At 37.2% G+C, this 20,996-nt stretch overlaps 1 protein-coding gene across 3 annotated transcripts in view; it reads left to right on the top strand.

The window, feature by feature from the left end:
• LOC128177546 (uncharacterized) overlaps positions 1-19,573 on the top strand; it is a 94,640-nt gene extending 75,067 nt beyond the window's left edge. For all 3 annotated transcript variants that reach the window (XM_052844283.1, XM_052844282.1, XM_052844284.1), the window contains 32 exons: positions 1,179-1,508; positions 1,712-1,820; positions 2,148-2,407; positions 3,364-3,519; positions 3,868-4,876; positions 5,017-5,164; positions 5,515-5,644; positions 6,013-6,367; positions 6,605-6,750; positions 6,878-7,061; positions 8,241-8,308; positions 8,466-8,786; positions 9,010-9,188; positions 9,485-9,820; positions 10,039-10,236; positions 10,360-10,563; positions 11,067-11,273; positions 11,383-11,715; positions 11,895-12,101; positions 12,505-12,708; positions 12,840-12,944; positions 13,132-13,272; positions 13,478-13,666; positions 14,137-14,284; positions 14,515-14,678; positions 14,899-15,168; positions 15,560-15,833; positions 16,136-16,468; positions 16,816-17,116; positions 17,285-17,436; positions 17,660-17,802; positions 17,913-19,573. In XM_052844283.1, the coding sequence (XP_052700243.1) occupies positions 1,179-1,508; positions 1,712-1,820; positions 2,148-2,407; positions 3,364-3,519; positions 3,868-4,876; positions 5,017-5,164; positions 5,515-5,644; positions 6,013-6,367; positions 6,605-6,750; positions 6,878-7,061; positions 8,241-8,308; positions 8,466-8,786; positions 9,010-9,188; positions 9,485-9,820; positions 10,039-10,236; positions 10,360-10,563; positions 11,067-11,273; positions 11,383-11,715; positions 11,895-12,101; positions 12,505-12,708; positions 12,840-12,944; positions 13,132-13,272; positions 13,478-13,666; positions 14,137-14,284; positions 14,515-14,678; positions 14,899-15,168; positions 15,560-15,833; positions 16,136-16,468; positions 16,816-17,116; positions 17,285-17,436; positions 17,660-17,802; positions 17,913-18,266 (7,658 nt within the window). In that variant the 3' untranslated portion in view covers positions 18,267-19,573. The remainder of the gene's footprint in view (positions 1-1,178; positions 1,509-1,711; positions 1,821-2,147; positions 2,408-3,363; positions 3,520-3,867; positions 4,877-5,016; positions 5,165-5,514; positions 5,645-6,012; positions 6,368-6,604; positions 6,751-6,877; positions 7,062-8,240; positions 8,309-8,465; positions 8,787-9,009; positions 9,189-9,484; positions 9,821-10,038; positions 10,237-10,359; positions 10,564-11,066; positions 11,274-11,382; positions 11,716-11,894; positions 12,102-12,504; positions 12,709-12,839; positions 12,945-13,131; positions 13,273-13,477; positions 13,667-14,136; positions 14,285-14,514; positions 14,679-14,898; positions 15,169-15,559; positions 15,834-16,135; positions 16,469-16,815; positions 17,117-17,284; positions 17,437-17,659; positions 17,803-17,912) is intronic.
• Positions 19,574-20,996: the final 1,423 nt, after the last annotated feature.

Raw genomic sequence — 20,996 nt, 5'->3', positions numbered from 1 at the left:
GTTATCTGTTTGTTTGTTTTAACTCTGTCATAATTCGTAGCATGTAAAAATAATGACCCAAAGTTGGCCCAACTGCGCATTACCAACAAATAAATGAGATCACATGTTTTACCTACGTTGGCCCACCTATGGCCCAATAATGTTACGCCAACAAACACTTAGTCGAAATTCATGGCATGTTAAGATGTTGGCCCAACGTCGGGCCAACTGCGCATCACCAACAAATATAGATCATATGTTTTACTTTTGTTGGCCCAACGTTGGCTCAACATTGTTACACCAACAAACACTTAGTCGAAATTCATGGCATGTTATTATGTTGGCCCAACGTTGGGCCAACTGCGCATAACCAACAAAAAGAGATCACATGTTTTATTTATGTTGGCCCAACGTTGGCTCAACATTGTTACACCAACAAACACTGAGTCGAAATTCATGGCATGGTAAGATGTTGGCCCAACGTTGGTCCAACTGTGCATAACCAACAAATAGAGATCACATGTTTTACTTATGTTGGCCCAACGTTGGCCCGATGTTGTCATGCCAACAAAGCAATCAATGTGTTATGAAAGATGTGTTATAATGTAGGCCCAACGCTGGGCCAACATTGTGTGCTCATGGCCAACCATCGACCAACGGTACAACCATTTACCAACGTTGGCCCAACGTAGTCATGCTATCTGGGCTGGACTATAACATGTCATACTATTATCACGGTAGACAGTACTTGGATGGATTTTGATATATTCAAGCTACACAGCAGCTTTTTTAGCTCAAAATCAGAGAAAACCCCGCAGTGGTTGTTGATATTTGCATGTAATGATTCAGAAGTTTTTTTTTGGGGGGGGGGGGGGGGTATTGGAAAGACAAATACGATTGCGGGAGGGGGTATTGGGAAGACAAATACGATTGCGGGAGAAATTTGTCTCCCGCGCGGGAGATTGGTTGCATGCGGGAGATCTTAGATTTTTAGGCCGTTTTGCGGGAGTCTCCCGCGCAATGCGGGAGGGTTAACAGGTATGCAATGTGGCATTTTTCATTTGTCATAAAATACCGGTAATTTTTTTTTCATTCATTTCCAAAAAAAAGGTTTACTATATTCAAAGTACCAACCATGTCTAAATTTAATCTGTACAAGATTGTGAATACTGTATTAAGATTCCTTTCCTTATATACAGGTGCGGCATCATTGTCGGATTGCCTCCCCTGTACAGGGGGCTATTACTGTGCTGGCAATGGACTGACCTCCCCCACCGGTCTCTGTGCGGCCGGGTACTACTGTCCGGACAACGAGACCATCTCCTCCGCCACACCCTCGAGCTTTTTGTGCCCCTCCAACTACAAGTGTCCCGAGGGGTCCGCTAAGCCCGAGCCCTGCCTGTCTGGAGAGTTTCAGGCCAACATGGGGATGTCAGTGTGTAGTAAATGTCCTGCTGGCTTCTACTGTAACACAACTGGCAATGTTCCAATCAAGTACGACTGCCCACCATTCCACTACTGCCCAGAAGGTGAGTTCTAGCTACATGGGTATTACTGTTGTAGGGTAGCCTCCAAGTTCTTTATATTTTATTGATCAGTAAATATATTTGTTATAATTTTTCAGAGATAATTCTAGCATACAAGATATTCCAATACTTTAGTTAGTTAAAGTGGATAGTTATATAGTTTAAAAAAAATGAAAATTATATATTTACCGGTAATTTTTTTAAAGGGACCACCGATCCCACCAACTGTCCGGACGGAACCTTCACTTTCTCCAACATGACCAACCTGGAGTCCGCTGCAGAGTGCTTGCCCTGTCTGCCAGGAAACTACTGCAGGTTTGTTAAGCTTTATTCAACAACAGGTGAAGTGGGCTTATCAACACTGAAGTGGGCTTATCAACACATAAAAAATCAGTGCCATGTTCCAAAAGATACAACTGAGCAGAACAATGGCCTATTTACTTTCAACCATGTTGAAAAAATTCCTCCCTAAAATGAATTGAAAATTGATTGCAGCATTAAAGCAAATGCAATATTGTCAGAGCAAGTTCCTTATATTAGAAGTCAAAAGTGTATGAACTGAGGTAAAAAAAACCCCAAAAAATCTCATGATTATATTTATCCAATGTAAAAAGTTTCAAACTCTTCTCTTCTGTTTGGTAGAGGTGGAATGATCTCCAGCGAGTGTCTAGCTGGATACTGGTGCAAGTCTGGCTCCAGTAACAACCTGATCAACCGGACCATCGAGTTCCAGAACTGTTCAGCCAATGAGGATTGCTCGGGTCTGTGTCCCAAAGGTCACTACTGTCCCCAGGGTGTGGATCTTCCCCTCCCCTGCCCAGAACACACCTACAGAGACACCGAGGGGGCGGAGACTCCAGACCAATGTGCTCCCTGCCCAGCGGGCTTCTACTGTCCATCAGGTAATGATTGACAACTACTCTTGTTAATGACGGTGAAGTTTAATATTTCAAACTGAATTACCAATAAAATATTGTATCTTAAATAATTTTTTTCAAAACTTTGAAACTTCATGTCAATTTACAATGTTAATTTTATGACTTGTACTTTGATCTATTGTTCATTAACACTCAATTTCTTTCTTTTAATATCTAACATAGCTGGTAAGTTTGATGTCACTTTTGCATGCTTTAAAGAAAAAGTGCTTAATATATAAATATGCTGTTTGTGCATGGCTGTACTTTATATTGAACAGAGAGGGAAAATCTAATTTCTTACCATATAGCTCCATGAGTTATTCATTTTGCAGGGAGTCATTCATTCTCCCTGCAACAGAGAGGGATTATTTAAAGAGAATTTCTTGAAATATATAAATGGAACCCAGAATCCTTCAATGAAATCATATTCCTTTACTACAATTGTTTTCCCCTTTATCCTCAATTTTTGCCCATTTTCATGAAATCTTTCTTCATATATGAAAAAGTATTTATAAATAGTTTACCTTTTGCTTCCAAATTACTTTTTTATATTTTTTTCCCGAAGTTTTGTTTGTACTAGTTAATATATTAAGTGTGATTTTCTTAAAATGTTGTTGATAAAGTGGCAGTAAAAATGTTGTTTAATTGATGGTATTTTAATCATTTGTTTGTAATTATGTTTTGAACGGATTACTAAAATTTGTTTGTTAATGTGTAATAATAGGGTAAGTTTTGTGTGGCATATTTATGGTGCATTTAATATAATCTAAGATGCATAAAAATTTACATGTTTATATATTATTTAAAATAATTGAATAGCTTTAAGAATATTTGGGACCGTGAGTTTTGCCAAAAATCAGGATACATTATAGAGCATTATCTAGAATTTTACACTAGGTTCTGATAACTAATATAATTGTTGTCGCTTGATCTTTACCCAGGTACATCTAACCCTGACCCCTGTCCCATTGGATACTACTGTCTGGAAGGGAACGGCACCACAGATTGTCCAAGACTAAGGTACCGGAATGTCACAGGGGCGAAAACGGAGACAGACTGCTTCCCCTGTGAGCCAGGTTACTACTGCAATGAAACAGGTAAATCCATGTCAGTCATACCAAGGCATGTACATTGTGAAATGGTCAATGGCCTCCATCTTGCATAGTAACTATAAAATAGGCTTCATATTTAGATAGAAAGTAACGACAGTGCTAGGAAATAATTGAAATTAAAACTTATAGAATAAGGCTTTGATTTCTACTATTCTCTGCTGAAAGAAAAAGATTTGTATTTGAAAAATATTTAATTTGGAAATGTTATTTTTAATTATCTCTCAATATTGCAAGTTGTTTGAGAAGGTGAAATTAAGAGGTAAAATTCTGGTAACTAATTAAAATATTGCACAATGAAGAAAAGCTCAAAATGAATGTGTCTTTTTTCTTCAGGAATGGCTGATTACTCCACATACCTCTGCCCCCCTGGATTCTACTGCCTGTCCGGTCAGGAACCGATCCTGTGCCCAGCGGGTAGAATGAGAGACACTGCTGGGGCTGCCGACTACACCGACTGTGACCTCTGTCGTCCTGGGTACTACTGCCCTAACGACACCATCAACACCCAGGGCATCCCCTGTAGAGCCACTTACGAGTGTCCCACGGGCTCCTCCATTGAGTCGGATTGTAGGCCAGGTCACTACTGCCCACCTGTGACAGGTGTGCCACCCATCTGTCCCCCCGGATACTACTGTCCAAATGCCACAGAGACGCCCATCCTGTGTATTTATCCATTCTACTGTCCCGAGGGAAGCAATATGACCTTGGCTTGTGACCTTGGGAATCAGGCCTTGACCCATGCTGGAATAAGATATGACAAGGGATTGTCCTGTAGGATCTGCCCTCCTGGGTACTACGGAAACTCCACCACCAGAGCTACCTGCGAACTCTGTCCAGCTGGGTTCTACTGTCCAATGGGAACAGGGCATGGAAACACAAACCCTTGTCCAATAGGAACCTACTGTCCGATCGGCTCTGATCATCCCACGAACTGTCCTGCGGGATACAGAGGTGAGAAACTCCGAGCGGAAAGTTACTACGACTGTCATGGCTGCCCAGCAGGCACGTACAGTGACACTGAGGCTGCCACTCATTGTAAACCTTGTGGAAGCTCCTCCTACTCCACCGGAAACAGCTCTATATGTACTTGTATTGGCAAATACAGGTCGTTCCAGAAATCAGTGGGGTCATGCGTGTGTTTGACGGGTTATATCTACTACGATGAGACGGACACTCAGAAGACTGAAGAAAACAGCGACGAGGACTGCCAGCAGATTGTAGACACAAGGTGTACGGAGTACGAAGTGCGGCTCGCCTCCACGCGGCAGTGCGTGCTCAAGGAGAGCGTGGACTGTTATGCTGGGTGTGACACCTCAGGCTACCTCGACGTGGAACTTGGAGTGTATGTAAAATTAATCTATTGTTTTCTATAAAGAATTTGAAATACTGCATGTTTTATGTACCCTTGAAATTGGAGAATGTTTATAAAAAAGCACATCTGAACAAAGATTTTATTGATGTATTTTTTTATTGTGTTTGTAGATGCCTGTGCAATGACTTGATCGCGGCGGACTATGTTTGTGATGCCTCCTGTCTGGCTGTAGCTCCCTCTGTGACAGCAGAGCTACAGAGTGATGGCACCCTCCAAGTCAAAATCACCAACTCCAGTGGCCATGTTACCACCTCTCAGGTACACCCAGGCCAAAGTTTTTATTTTAATGTATAAGAACCATAAAAGTAAAGTAAAGCACACTTTTAATGAATTGGAACTTATAGTGAAGTGATTTTTATTCCCAATGAGTTTTAAACTTTTTTGTGAAGCTAATGAATAAAACGAATTTTGTTTATAACCAAGCAAAATTGCCCATCCCTGGCACTTCACTATGAACATGTTTTACTGCATTTGTATGGTTAATCTTTTTCTTTTTTTTTCGCAAAAGGAAATATAGTTATTTCATGAAGTTTTTGGGTTTTTTTGATGAATTCTTTCAGATAATGACAAAGATGTACGTGTCTTTATATTTATTTTGTTATCTTCAGACAATGACAGATATATTTGGCCCACTGGAGAGTACCAACGGTGTGAAGGGGGTGATGGTGGTGAATTTCTATGATGACCGGATCACTTCCACCATCTTCAGAGACCAATCAGAAGCCAAGGACTTGTTCTGTAAGTTAAGAGAAGTACATGTACTACATTATTGATATTGTATGCATCTTCATTATCAAAGTACTTGTTTATGTGACTATTAAAAAGTACCGGTACTAGTTTTGAAAGGTTTATGAGATTACCGTACATTAAGATCATGTACTTTAGAGAATAGGGTAGATTTGTTAATCAATTTTTTTTTCCTTTGAAAGAACATTAAAGTTAAACATTAAAGTCCACAAATTTTCAAAATTTCCTATCTATTCTCATCACTCCAGTTGCAACACACAAGAGAATTATTGGTTAAATCTTTTTAAAATAATCATCAATATGTCCACAGTTTTTATAATTTTTTTTATATTAAACTTTCCCTCTATTCCACCCTTCAGTGACAACAGCGGAGATGGCCAATGGAGTGACTAACGCCCCAGGAACCCACATTGGTCGCCGTCGTCTGCTGGCTACCACCGTCCCCAACAACCAGATTTCAAATAGTGTGCTGTGTCTGGAACTCAACGAGATGGTCATGTTCAAGATCTGGGTCAACGACACAGACCGGACAAAGAGCCACTACCCCGTCTATCTCAAGGACCACCTGTTCAGCAACAATGCCAACTTCGACTACGGCCAGTTCCTGGCTCTGAAGAATCTGATCGAGACAACCAATGTCAACATATCCACGTTCGCTTTCGTCTTCACCGAGGCAGGGAATTACGTGTTCCAAGACTACTCCACTTCTACGTCGTAAGTTATTATTTTAGGAATGATATTAAATCAGCATAGTAATTATTTATTCTTTGAAGTGATGAAAGTCCAAGAATTTATAATGTCCAGTGTCACTGTTATACTCAATGATAAAAAAGTCTTTAATCACAATATATTTTTGGGAGTTTAAAAGTAATATTCTCATTCTGTCTTACTGATTCTTAAATCTGGTGAAGAAATATGTTGTACTAATTTTTCTGTCTGTGTAACTTTTAGCCTCATATACATCAAAGTGATGAATGCTGGCACCACTTGTGGTACAGGATCTCGAGTCCAGGCAGCCACCGCCTCCAACCTTGTGGCCCTAGGATTCTACAAATCAAACCCAAGCAATGTGGCTCCTGACTGGGGACTGATCATAGGTACAAAAACAGATTTTTCTGTGCTGGGAGAAATAATTTATGTTGAATTATCTTTACTGAAAAATATGATGTGGATTTCCTAAAAAAAATTCATTTTTTAATCCTGAACGAATTTTGTGTTTGAAAGGCATGATCGCGTTCTTCGGAGCACTGGTTCTGCTGTTGGTGGTGGCAGTGATTGTCTGGAGACCTAGGGACGCCGGCATCTATCCCATGAAGCACTGGAAGCCACAGTATCGCAGTCTGGGGGCTCCCCCTCCTGTCCCCTCCTACATGAGATACGATGTAGGACACTGGCCAGACAAAGCAATGTGAGTATGAAAAGGCCTTAATATCTATTTACAGATTTACCTTTATGACTTGGACCAAATTAAGGTAGCTAGCGGGTTTACCTGCTTGTGAGAAAACCTACCTTGAAAATTTGTCCACGTGATCCATATGTTTTATAGTTTTATTTCTAAAATTTATTTAAGATTCGACTGCGTGGTAATAATGTTATTGTGTTTCAAATACAGTGTCATTTATAAAATCAAGCAACGCCATTTCAATGAAATATATAGTAAAATGCACATTTTAACCGAGAAACGCATTACAAAACTATGCTCCAAACTTTTAAATGATTCATACGAAATTAATCATACTCAACACACAAACAGAGGAGATAATTATGAATCAATTCATAAAAAAATATCAGGATGTGTTCTCGACCAATTTTTGGCAAAAAAACTTTAAAGATTCAAAAGATTTCTCAAAACCTTATGTTTTCATTACGACGTTAGCCTGACGTCATCATTTCCCTACTTCTTAGAACACCAAAATTGAAATGCATTTATTGACAAGACTACCTGTTTAACACATTTTAGAACATGTAAATGCTTATTAGACATTATTGTGAATGTTATCAAATGCAATTAATGTAAGGTTGTAAAGATACAGAAAATTGCTATTTTTGTTTTTATGAAACTCTGAGTCAATCAATGCAAAAATAAAATGCCAGGCAACTACTGACATTATAAGTAAGTAATCGAATAAAACAGTTATCTCAAGCCAAAAGAATTTTAAGAATTTAATCGGTAGTACAGATTACGGAAGTTATAATTGTAAAAAAAAAAGCGAAGTTAATGAAAACATTCTATTTTAAAACATGACTTTAAATGGAAGAGTTCTAACGCACACTCATTCTTTATCTTTATAGAACAATATTTGACAATGTATGTGACATCTTTAAATTTTCAGCACTTGATATTATAAATCTTGGTATAAACAGTCATAAACCGCATATAAGCTTTTTAAAATATTTTCTTTTATACTTCTAAATATCTCATTTGTCATTAAAAAAAAATTATGAGTTTACTACGTCGATTCCTATTGTGACGTCAGCAAACCCGTGAGCTACGTTAATTACAGTATAATATTTTTCATATATAAGAGTTTCTTTGTTTTTTGCATTTCTTTTGACTTACGAGCATAAATTTTATATATTTTTACAGTGCTGAGAGTGGACTAGGAGAGAGAGTGACAGGGGATGGAGCAGAGGCCAATGTCTTGGACTCCATGGGTAAGTCTTTTTAAACAGTATAGCTAATTTACAGTTCTGTCGAACCAAACTACCGGTAACCAATACAATAGAAGTATTCCAGTTTTCATGACAGTTCATGCAACTACATCTGTCTTATAGGCTAAGAAATGATATATATCTTTCTATTTTTATATAGCCATCAAAGGAGTTGAAGATCTGGAAAATTTCAACGTGAAGGTGTTCTACGACAAGCTAGAGGACCAGAACCTTCACATGGCCTCACAGCTGGCCAAGCAACAGGAGGACCTCAAGTCCTTCTACAAGAAGATCTGTGACCAGAATGAGGAGCTGAAGCACCTGCTAAAGAGCCTGGACCCAGCCAAGCTGGAGGAGCTTGAAAGAAAGATGGCAGAGAGAGCAAAGAGGGAGGAAGGCATGCAGAAGAGTGCTGGGGATGTGTTCAACATTGTTAACGGCAATGTCAACATGGGCGGGGCAGGAAAATACAGATTCGCAGGTGAAAGATGTTTTCTGATTGGATATTTTATCTCACTGTCTTAAAGTCATGACATTGTTTACTCCTTATATTTTTAAAAATCTAAATGTAGGGTTCTAGCATTTCTGTGCAGAATGTAATAAAATGCATAATCTTTATGAAGAAGTGTAGGAGGTTATAGAAATTGCAATGCAAGTTTTTGATGTGGACACTACAAAGGTTCCTTGTTATTATGTTTACTCAGGTGGAAACAACAGAGAAGCAGAATTAATGGCTGCTCTTCAACTGCTGCTGGACCGACTGAACTCTGGTGATCTGCCAATCAGTCAGAACATGTGGGAACAGATCCAGAAGGGTGGGGCCATGCCAGAGGGTGGTTCCATCATGAACATCAATAGGATGCCTGGAGATCAAGGCAAACAGGTAAACTAAGTCATCGAGCGTTAAGTAAACCAGCCAAAAAAAATGACATGTGTTGATAATTTTGCTTATGTTGCATATTATACTGTGTAATAAATAATTTCGCTGGTGCTCAATTTTTATGGATATTGGATACCCCTTACCCACAAATTAACACTCCCCATTGAATTATTAAATGCAATATTTATTACGCACAGAAGCAAATTTACAAACCTTTGAATATTTGGGAATCAATGATTCCACAGTAACTGTTAAGAAAGGTAATGATGGATACATGTAAATGCATTTGCTATTTTTAGGGAGAAGTCTTGAGAAAGCAGAGGGAAGAGAGGATGCAGTTAGACAGGGAATTGCAGCAGGAAGAAAATGACATGATCTCAGAGATAATCTCGCGGAACGAGGACCAGCGTAAGGACACTGTCAACATGATGACCGACGGGCTTGCAGGCAAGCTCCAAGGTGACCTCAAAGATTCCCAGGTCAAGGACATCCTAGACAAGTATGAGAAAGACCTAGATGCCAATATGAATAAATTCAATCTGGAGAAAGAGAAGCAGTTACAAGACTTGAGGAGGAAGTTGGCAGAGAAGAGAAGGAGGAAAGAAGCTCTGCTGAGAGAAAAACACAACAAAGAGGTCAGTTATCAAATGCGAACAATTAATGCTAGGTCCAAAGTTGTACATTGTAATATTATATAAATTTTTTTAATTATCTTTGTTATGAATCAAATAATGTTATTTAAGATGATCAAAGTATATTGACCACATACCATAGAGAGTTTAAGTAGTTTGATTTGAAAATCAGAAGTAGCTACATGTATATACTGACAATGTGTTTGATTTTTTCTTTTAAGGCGGCTGATGAAGGTCTTCCTCCACCTCTCCAAGAAGATGACAATGTGGCGGACACGAAGATCCGACAGTCGGAGGCCCTGTACGACACTCTGCTGGCAGAGGAGGCTGCAGGCCAGGCTAAAGGTGAAGGGGAGATGGACCACCAACTCAGTGAAGAGAAACGCAGGCAGGAGTCTGAAAAACTGCAAGATCATCTGGTTTGTATTCAAAACTTAGTTATATATTCAAACCAGTCAGTTGGAGACATTTTTTAGAATTTCTTCAGTTATGATTATTTTTATTGTTAATTTGATAATTACTTTCACTTTTGGTTTCTGCAGAATCAACTAGCTCAGCAGGGCATCATAACAGCTCAGCAGAAGGACGAACTTCTGAGGAAACACTTGGAGGCTGAGCAGAATCTCCAGAAGGTGCACAACCATCAGCGAGACAGCCAGATCTCTCACCTCAAAGACAAGCTTGCTGAGCGACGCAAAAGGAAGCTCGCCAAGCTACGCGCTCAGCAGGAACAGGAGCTGTCTGATGTAAGTAACTCAATCAAGCTTTTTTTCCCCTTAATATTTCTTCTCTGGATGTTGATGCATTTCAGATCAAAATTCTAATACTTTAGATTCCTGATTAAACGCAAGGAATTACTGGGGAATATCCACGTAAAATCATGAGAAGCAACCCTACCGTATTTCAAAATCTCACGTTCATTTTCCAGACAGTTTTGAACTTCATGTATTTAGAATTATGACAAAAATTGGTGCTCTCAGTTTTATATTCTCACGATTTGATACAAAACAGCCAAATCATAGAAAATTAATTAAAGACTTAATACTTGTTATCTCTAAACTTAAAGGTCAAAAAGCTACCCTATACATGTATGTAAACTTCACTTGGTTTATGATCATTCCTTAAGCTCTTTTCACTATGACAAAATTGATGTCTTTATGTTTAACTTTACATTGTATAAGAACTTTTTCTTTTGTGCAGTTGCAAATACAACTTTAAATTAATGATAAAATCTATTTTTTGTTTATAGCTTTCCTCACATCTGATAGAAGATGGAAATACAGAAGGCTTGGAGCAAGAACTGGAGCAACTGAGGCGTCTCCATAAACAACAGATGGAGGCTACTGAAGCAGAGATGGATGCAGAGGAAAAAGAACATGAACGCCGTATCATCAGGAAAATTGACGATGATCACAACCAAGAATCCAAGAAGAAACGCAATGAAATTTTCAAAAAGGTCAGGTTTGGAATTCAAGCAGAAGAGATTACCCTTCATTTTTTCTCTCATCTTTTTGGGGAAAAATTTCTTCAAAAATTTGAAAATATTTATTAAAATGGTTTCACAGATTGCTGAACAATGCCCAGAACAGCAGCAGACAGCTATGCAACGTCTCCTTGACAACTATCACCATGACACCGAGACCCTGGACCAAGAGCTGGCAGTACAGAGGAGTCGCCACCTGGCAGATCTAGAAGCAAAACTGGCCGCCAGAAGAGCCAGAAAGTTAGCAGAAGCAAGGAGAAAGCAGGATGAAGAGGAGCAACAGAGGTTAATCTCGGAGCAAAATCGCCAAATGCAGCAAGGAGGACAAGTGGAAGAAGAGGAGACAGACTTGGCCCATGTTCCCAAAGTTCAGTACAGCCAGTCCATTGAAGAGCAGGCTCTTCAAAAGGAACAGGTACAAATCTCTTTGACAGATTTTAAAAATTTCCCAAAAAATTGATGCCATTCAATTTGGGATTGAGCTTGATCGTACAATGTGATAATACTTCTTACTTTATTCACTGAAAAAAAAAATAAAAATTGAATGCTCTATTGACTGCCATAGAAACAGTTATTATGGGTTTGTCATAACAGGAGAGAATAAGAGATGAAATGAAGAAGAGACATAAACAAGAGAGAGAGAAGGTGGCAGAGAGACTGGATGCTGAGGAGGACAAGGAGGAGCGAGTGTTGACCAAGGACCTGGACTCAGAGAGAGAGAAGCTGCTGAGGGAGAAGAGGAACAGACAGGCCACAGAGCTGTCCTCGAGAAAGGACCTCACCGAGGAGCAAATCAGAGATGTAAGTCTGTTCTTATCAGAAAAGATTATCCATACTGCTGTGAAAAAGGATGTTATGTAATTTTTTTTTCTTCATATTAAGTGACATGTTAAATTGTCCTTTAAAAAGAAGAATTTGAAAATTATATATATATAGCATTCAAATTAAACAGAACCTATACACAGGTCCCCCCCACCCCTCTCCAGAATTATATTTATCTTTATTATCATTGATCAATAATTCTTGTTTTCCAAAATTACTTTCTGATAATACTGTAGCTTTCATATTGTCCTCTTCAGGTATAATAGGCAACCTTAAAGGAAAGAAAAAAACAACCCAATCAGTCATATTGAAGCTGAAAGCATCAAGTTTTATAAAAGTAAAGCAAAAACTTCATGTCTGAAATCTTGCTTTCTTTTTCCAGCTTATGGCGTCTCATGAGCAAGAACTCCAAGACCTAGAGGAGAGGTTAGAGAACGACAGGCACCGGCAGTTCCTGAGTCTAAGGGAGAAACTGAACGCCAAACGCAACAGGAAGATGGACGAACTACGGCGCAAACAGGATGTAGAGAGCACCAAGGAAATGATCGAACAGAAGAAAGAAGTGGATGAAATCAAACTGAAAAAAGTAAGTTGGTGGAGCATCCAGCTGATGATGTAAGTCTTCAGTATTGAAATAATGACAGATGATAAAAAGATATGTTAGGTTACTGTAGTACTAGAATTCTGGATTTTTTAATTGTTTGTGTTTCTTTGTAGGCTAAGGGTGTTGAACATGATGCCATTGTGGAAGGAATTAAACAGAATGGGGAAGAAGATACAGACAAAGTGGTGAAAGCTGTGTTAGCCAAGAGGCATGCCCAGGTCAGTTGGCTTCTTGTCAGAATTGAATAAGCTAAAGTAAAAATGATAATCATTATAGGTAATAAAGAAATGTTGCTGATTCGTGTTTCATTGTCAGTGCAAACCTGTATATCACCTGTTAATGTAATGGATTATGTGTTCTATAAAGAAAACTCCCTTTAATTATTATATTTTTATTAAATCACAGGAAATGCAAGACCTGGAGAACCAGTTTAGAACCAAGAGGAAGCTAATGGTGGATGATGCCCTCAGCAAGCTGCATGAGAAATATGACAAACTGCGGGACAGTTTGGCCAAGCAGCACCAGGAAGAGTTAGCTGCCCTTCAGGTAAAATAAATTCATAATTAGGCTTAAAAACTTGTACTGATAAGTCCAATAAATGTATAACTGAGTAAGTAAATTTAAATCAGAATGAAATCAAAACAAATCAAAAGCCAGTCTTGGGCATTTTCTATTGTATAAGAAAGGACTTAACACTAAAAATTAAGAGAATAAAATCAGAATTCAAAGTCTCGCACATTTTGTATCGTAGAAGAAGGGACTGAGCCCTGAGGAGTATCAGCACCAGAGGACACAGCTCCTCAACAAACAACAGCTGGAGATGTCTGACCTGGAGAGGAGACTGTCTGAGGAGGAGCAGGATATAGAGCGAGGAGCGCTGACTGACTGGGAGGTACAGTACGCCCGCGCCAAGCTGGACCTCAAGGAGAAACACTACAAGGTGAGAACTAGGCTCCAAATTAAAGAGGGAGGTACAATATATAAAAAAGGCTTACTGTTGCCAACATTTCTTAAGTCAGTTCAAAACTTAAATCTGTTAAAAAAAATGTGTGACTGCATTGATTTAAGGTAAAACCTAAGATTTGTTCAACTGAGAATTAAGATCAGGAAAGATGGTAATAGTGGAGCTTGATTTATCAAAACCTGCAGAAACCCAATGCTCTTGTCATTTGAGAATTACAATAATGTTTCGCCTGAGACAATCTTGTTAGTTTAGGGTTTTTAGTCTAGTCTTTTTAAAGAAAAAGAATAGGTCAAGAAGCATGAAAGGATACTATTTTAGTTTTGAAGAATAAATACCGGTATATTTATTAATTCTTTAGATTATGAATATTTGATGAAGTATATTTGACCAAAATTTTTTCCATTTTAAAGTTAATGCATTTGAATTTTTTTTTTTTACCTGATTAGGAATTTGCTGAAGCTCTGAAGGAGTTTTCACCAGACCATGAAGGCATTCAGGACGCAAAGCACAGTGTTGAGGAGTTAGAGAAACTCAAGCATGAACTGGAACAAAAACGCAAGTCACAGCTGGAAGAGGCAAAGAAACAGCAAGAAGGTAGGGATTGTAATGATGTCGATTTGAACCCTTCGTTTAACATTGTTAAAAATTTTCACAGAGGGAAATTTTATTTCAGAAATGAATTTTATAGGATTTGTTTGGTTGACATATCAAAGGAAAAATTGACTGTAAAGCTTAATGCATTCTGGTTGTTTGTTAGATACATATATGAAGATCTATATTGTTAGGGATAATATTTTGATGCGGTGATGACTGATCTCTTGTAGAATTCGAAAAGAATGAGAAAAAGCGTTTGGAGGCGGAAATGGAAGCCTATGCTAAACAGCTTGAAAAAGACACCACACAAGAAAAGGAACAACAGGATCGCAAGCTGGAGCAGCTCAACAAACGCAAGGAAGACATGGTCAAGGAAAAGAAACAGAAAATGAACGTAAGCGGTGTTTAGAATGTTTATCTGGGATATTTTTGAAACTACACAATCATGCAACGTACATCCTCTGTTCTTAACTTTGTGAAATGCATGTATTTTAAAAAAAAATGTTCAATTGGCCATTAAAGTGCACAAGCATTCAGTTAATTTTTTATAAGAAAAGGGAATTTTTTATAGTTGAGATTCAATTTTTAAATCTTTTGAATTTTAATTTATGCAGGAGGAACTAGAAAAGATAAGACAGCAGGGTGCAAGTGAGGACGAGCAGAAACGCTTGATCGAGCAGCACGAGCGTGACCTTCAGAACATACTCAACAAGATGGACGCCGACAAAATGAGGATGCAGAGCAATCTGCAGGAGAGACTGAAAAAGAAGAAAGACGAACGACTGAAGAACAAACAGGAAGAGCTGAAAGAGAACTACAAGGAGCAGAAAAAAGAGATGGAGCAGAAACAGAAGAGTGAAATCAACAGGATCAAGAAGGATGAGGTAGGGGGATGTTAGGCATTTTGGTGAAGGTGATGATATCACACCTTGAAATTCTTAGCAATTTTAACAAATTGCTCCTTTATACGTAATTTTTACACTGTAGCTGTTGTGTACATGTATTAAGAAAGGAAATTTATTGTTTTGAAGTAGGCCCACCCACACTATTCTCTTCTTTCTTCTTATACTAGAATGCAATTTCCCTGACATGGGTTCTTTTATTATGATATAATTTAAATATCTTGAATTAGTGTAAATTCTAATCTTGCCTTGCCAAGAAGTTTGTTACAGCAGTCATACATTGACCAATAAAAGTTTGAAAAATATTTGATATGGGGGACTATGTTTAATTTATGTAGTCAGGTAATTCTATGGTTTCTTTTCTTCTTATTAGGCATTGACCATTCAAGAGAGCATCAGCTCTGGGTACGTCCCTCCTCGTGCCTCCTCACCAGCTCCAAGAGATGAGGACCAGTCAGTGGCTGATGAACCAGTGACATCAGTGCCCCCTCAGGAACAAATGCCAGCCTCCTACCAGATGGCAGCGCCTCTAAATGAAGCTGAGCTCATGTCCCTTCTGATGGCCTCCCCTGTTTACCAGAAACTGGAGCAAATCAAAGATGCCGTCAAAAATGGAATCACTCCACCCAAACATAGAATGGAGCCTGGTGAGTATGGTTATACTGAGGAGATCATAAGAATTTATAGGATATTTAAAATCCTATACTATGCTTGTAAAATTGATTGACATGCAGACACCTGGTATATAATATACTTGACTTATTTAAAAAGATGTAGTATAGAATAAAATCTATCTGCAATATTTAATACATTGTCACCAAGCTGAACATTTTTAATCCTCCATAAGATATATCCACCATGAATTTCAAAGATTCCAAAGTAAACATATTGAGCTATTAAATAAAGATACACAGGTTTTAATTTTTCTGTATTTTATTATTTTTTGTAGGTGAAGGCTATCATGACCCTCGCGATGCTGAGTGGGCCAAGGACACAGAGCTTGTCCCCGTAGACATCGGCACCCTGAACGCTCGCTCCTTCATTGTCTACAAGTTCGGCTGCTTCGTGACCGACCTGATCGCCTCTAGGTGTCGCCATGCCCCTGTGACAATACTCCTGGCTGAGAAGATTCCGTCCAACAAGAACCTGGCTAGAAATGCCTTCAGGAACTCCTTCCATTACGATGCCAACAACAGGATTCTGTATATCCGGGCCGCCCGGCTGGACACAGTCGGAGACTTCATTGTGGTCCTCATTCACTCCCTAGCCCACATCAAAGCAGGTACGTTGTTTCTGCTTTGTTCATCTAATGGTCTGAAATCTATAAATCTGTCGATAAAGAATTTGGGCAAAAAAAGGTGTTTAAACTGAAAGATACTGTCTAATTGGTCTTGCCTCTCATTCATTGTTCTCTAAATCTTAGGATTTGTTGTACATGTATCGGTATGTACATGTAAAGTAAAAGTTGCAAATTGCAATAATTGTAGCAGACCAACTATTACTCCAAAAAATATGTCTTATTGTCAGTATAACAACAGACTTGGTTCAAAGAAGTAAGTTGGTGAAGTTGGAAAAAAAAATATTATTAAGAACATCTTTTTTCATGTTTTGTTGCTCTGCTCTTTGTAGGTGACCTGAGAGACGACAGCAACCCAGACTTCACCAAGGAGTACAACCGCGCCCTGGCTGTTGTGTGTGACGACCTCTTCTTTGCCCGATACAAGCGAACCACGGGACTGTCGCAGTCTGTTGCCAAGGCAACTGGAGTCAATGTGGAGCAGGCCGCCCTCCAGATGCTGCAGGCCATGTTTGGTGGATGTCGCACGGAAGACGAGAAGATGAAGATGGTGGATGATCTCCTGGATGTCAAGCTCCTTCCAGGAACCAACATGGAGGGAGTGCATTTTAACAAGAACAGGCTGAATGACAGGTAAGTTTCTACATGTATTTTATACTTAGTTTGCTTTGATAAAAAATGGAGGGACAAAAAAATATTGGATGCACCATCCAAGAAGAATTTCAGATTAAGGAATAGGAATAGTAATTTTTTTTTAAGATATTGTATGCTTTTATAATTTTGTTATGTTTATTCTCACAGATTATCCAAATACTCAGGATTCAGCAACCTAAATCAACTGCAAGGCATGCTGGGTAATGTAGAGGACAAGATGGCCCAGGCCAAATCTCAGGGCATCAGCAAGAGGTCGAACGATGAGCTGGGTTCTCTCAGTCAGCGATACTCCACAACAGGTAACCTTTGTTACAAACATATCAACAGTTTTCCTCTCAGTTATATTTTAGCTTCCTCTGTTTACTTTTTGAATACTTCAGACGTACAATAAAAACTTATTTGCATTTAAATCCGCATATTAAACTTGTTTACCAATTTTGGAATAGTAACCACTTTTGAAAAACAAAATTGGAAAAATTGGTAAAAATCACAGCTGCAACTTGATCTATTTGTGTTTTTCAGGTCCTTCAGTTCTCAATAAGTTGGCACCATTCCGATTTGTGACTTCCAACATGACTGGACAGGCATTGTGGCAGACCTTTGTCAACCAGGAGGATGGTGAGGAAACTGATGCTCCAAGAGAGGAGGCCATTCAAGACTCACTGGTAAGTTTGGTCTAAATCATTTTTATATCTTGTTTATTGTATTCTTTCATAAAGTTTTGTTTAACATTGTGAAATTAGTGACAAAACTTAACTCTAAAATTTTTCGGCAGGAAACACTACAAGAACGTCATGACAATCTAACAGCAGACTTTTCCAACATCAACTCGGAAATCATCGAACTCCAAGACCGATCTCGCTCGCTGGACGAGGAGCTCGCCGCAGAAACTGCCCTTTCAGAGACAGCCAAGGACAAAGAGAGGCATGCTCAACTCGCCAAGAAAGTGCGATCGAAACTCAATGACACTCGAGCAAGAATTGCCAGACTTGAGATGGAGAAAAATCTCATGGTGAGGAAACTGGCCGAATGCGAGAAAGATATGGCGGTCAAGAAACTCGATCCACAACAGAGTGAGGAGAAATCTGTGACATTTTCCGCAGACACCAAGAAGAAATCAAAGAAGTAAACATGAAGCTTCCAAGCACCATTTTATAGACGTTGTTAAATAGTTGAACAGTTTCAGTTGTTTTTTATATATATATATACTCTTATTTGTCTATGATAGACAAATATTAATTCAGTTTTTACCTGTTTTCCGAATATTGCTTTATGCATATAAAAGATTGTGTCTATTATTCTATGAAGTAAAAATGAAACATTTGTTAAAGGATGTCTAATAACAAATCGTCATTTTTAATCTAAATACTGTATATTTATTAGAATTAATATTTATTTATATACATGGTAATTATTTTTAATATAATTTAGTTTTCTTTTGTCAAAATTTAATTATTTCCTAACAAATTTTGACACATCACAGAAGTGATATGAATTGGATTCTAATTTTATTCAAGTTTTGTCCTCCCCCTGAATTATTTATATACACTTGTAGATTTCAACTATATTTATATTTCACCAACCCACAAGAGCATTATACATATTGACTCAATCCATTATAAACAATCAATTTCATAATGAAAATGCATTATAAATTCCTTCATGATAATATATGATGACTGTGATATATTTATAGTGATTTTTGATATTTAAGCTTTTTTAACGTTTTCAGAAAATATTGATTTTTTTTTTTTGGAATCACAATAGATTCGATCTTGAATTCCATAAAACACATATTTATATTTTTTACACTTGAATTTTTTTTCTTCCTTAGTTGTTTGGCAATGTGCAAGACTTTAGAATTCTTAGCTTAGAAGTTCGATCTTTTTTAAGCGTGAAATGAGATTTGGATATTTTCTTTGATTGTGTAATAAATAGATGATGATAATTGTCAATGAGCTTTTTGTACCTGTAGTTATAATTTATTTTTGAAATTCCTTTTTGCCTTTACAATGAAATTTAATCGTGCAATATATATATATATTTGTTTGTCTAACCAAGTGTGAATTGAATCCCGTCCTATATTGTTTTTTTGCTTGATGCTATGCTATAAAAAAATTCTCAGTTTGTTAAAAATCAAAATATACACTACATGCGTTTATATGTTTGTACCTTTTTTCCCCTCTGCAAGTGCAATTGGCTTTGTGGAAAAATAATGGCTAATTTTGTTGTTTCTTGTGTTGAACTTTTTTCCTCTGTCACCGTCCATTTTTGTTGAATTTTTACCAAGATGCATTTTTCGTTGTTGCATTACACCATATTTTTTATACTACATGTATCATCAACCATTTGAATATTATTCATTGCTCATACATGAATTGTAAGTATGTTTAAAATGACCAACTTTTCTCTTATAATAAAAAAGCTATCTCATTCCGTGATGTTATGTTGACTTTACTGAGGTGTAGCCAAAATATATGACAGACATGTGATTTTTTTTCGCTGAAAAGTGCTTAAAAAATTCAAGAAATAATTTTTTGAAGAAGAAATAATTAAGGCGTGTAGAATGTCTTTTTAAGGCAAATATGATACTGAAAATTAAAAATATGAACAAATCTGATAATATTTTAAAAAGTCATTCAGAGCAATGTACATGTATATTTAACAATTTAAACATTGATTTGTAAACCCTAAATATGTTCAATACTTGGGATATGTTGATTTAAACTAGCTATATATATATATATATATATATATATATATATATATATATATATATATATATATATATATATATATATATATATATATATACATAGTTGATGCGTATTAAAACCTTTAAATAGTGTTACTTTTTAGAAGTTCAATGCCTTTTATTTTCAAGAGTGGGTCTGTGCTCCATATTTTTGTCATAGCCTAGTGGAAAGCGAACAACAACAAAAACGAGATGTGATGACCCACTATACATCGAAACATATCATTTTGTATCTCAACAATTGAACGTTTTGAAAAAAAATACTTTGTTCGAACTGGAATGGCTCGATGGTTAAAGCATAAAACAGTAGGTATTAACCTTTTAGAACAAGGCTTGCCACTAAAATTAGTGGCCAAATTTTTTTTTAATTATTGTTTGTTAGAATATGTTAAAATATTTAACTTGAAGGTAGAAATTGTGCTATTTGTAAACTTTTATAATATTATAAAAATATCAGATAGATTGAAATGGAAAAAAATAGATTTGAAATGCATCGATTAAAGTAATAGGCATTTGTACTACATTTATCTTATCCCCCAATCTTCTTTTTTCAAGTTTGAGTTTTGAAAATCGTTATCAATATTAATATAAATACATGTACCAAAATGCAACCAAAATATACGACATCGCCAATTTTGATGAACAATTTAGTTACGTTTATGGAAAAAAAATTGCGCCATTCAAATGTATCTCGATATCGATTAAATCAACCAAACAAAACTACATTGTACAATCTATAAAAAAAAAGTACCATGATTATATTAAAATTTTTTCAAACTGAATGCATTATCAGACAAGGACTTATTTACCCCTGATATGTCAAACGAAAATTGCCGTTTTTCCTCACTAGTCTAATAGTTTTGTAATAAAAAATTTCAAAAATCAATCAAATATTTCAAGAATGTGATCTACGAGTTCTTCGGGTGCTAAAATTCATTAAAATTTGTAATATTTGTTATTTTATTCTAAAACAACTCTGGGATCAATACATTGTGAAAACATGTTACGAAACAAATGTTTACGTCTTATATTCAAGAATATAGTGTATCTGAACTACTTTATTTAATTAAGTCACGTAATGTTTGTGTGCTACTGGCAGGTATA

The sequence above is a fragment of the Crassostrea angulata genome, chromosome 3, assembly GCF_025612915.1.
Source record: "Crassostrea angulata isolate pt1a10 chromosome 3, ASM2561291v2, whole genome shotgun sequence".
NCBI classification, from domain to species: domain Eukaryota; kingdom Metazoa; phylum Mollusca; class Bivalvia; order Ostreida; family Ostreidae; genus Magallana; species Magallana angulata.
Note: the sequence above shows the minus strand (reverse complement) of the source record. Positions and strands in the feature narration are given on the sequence as shown.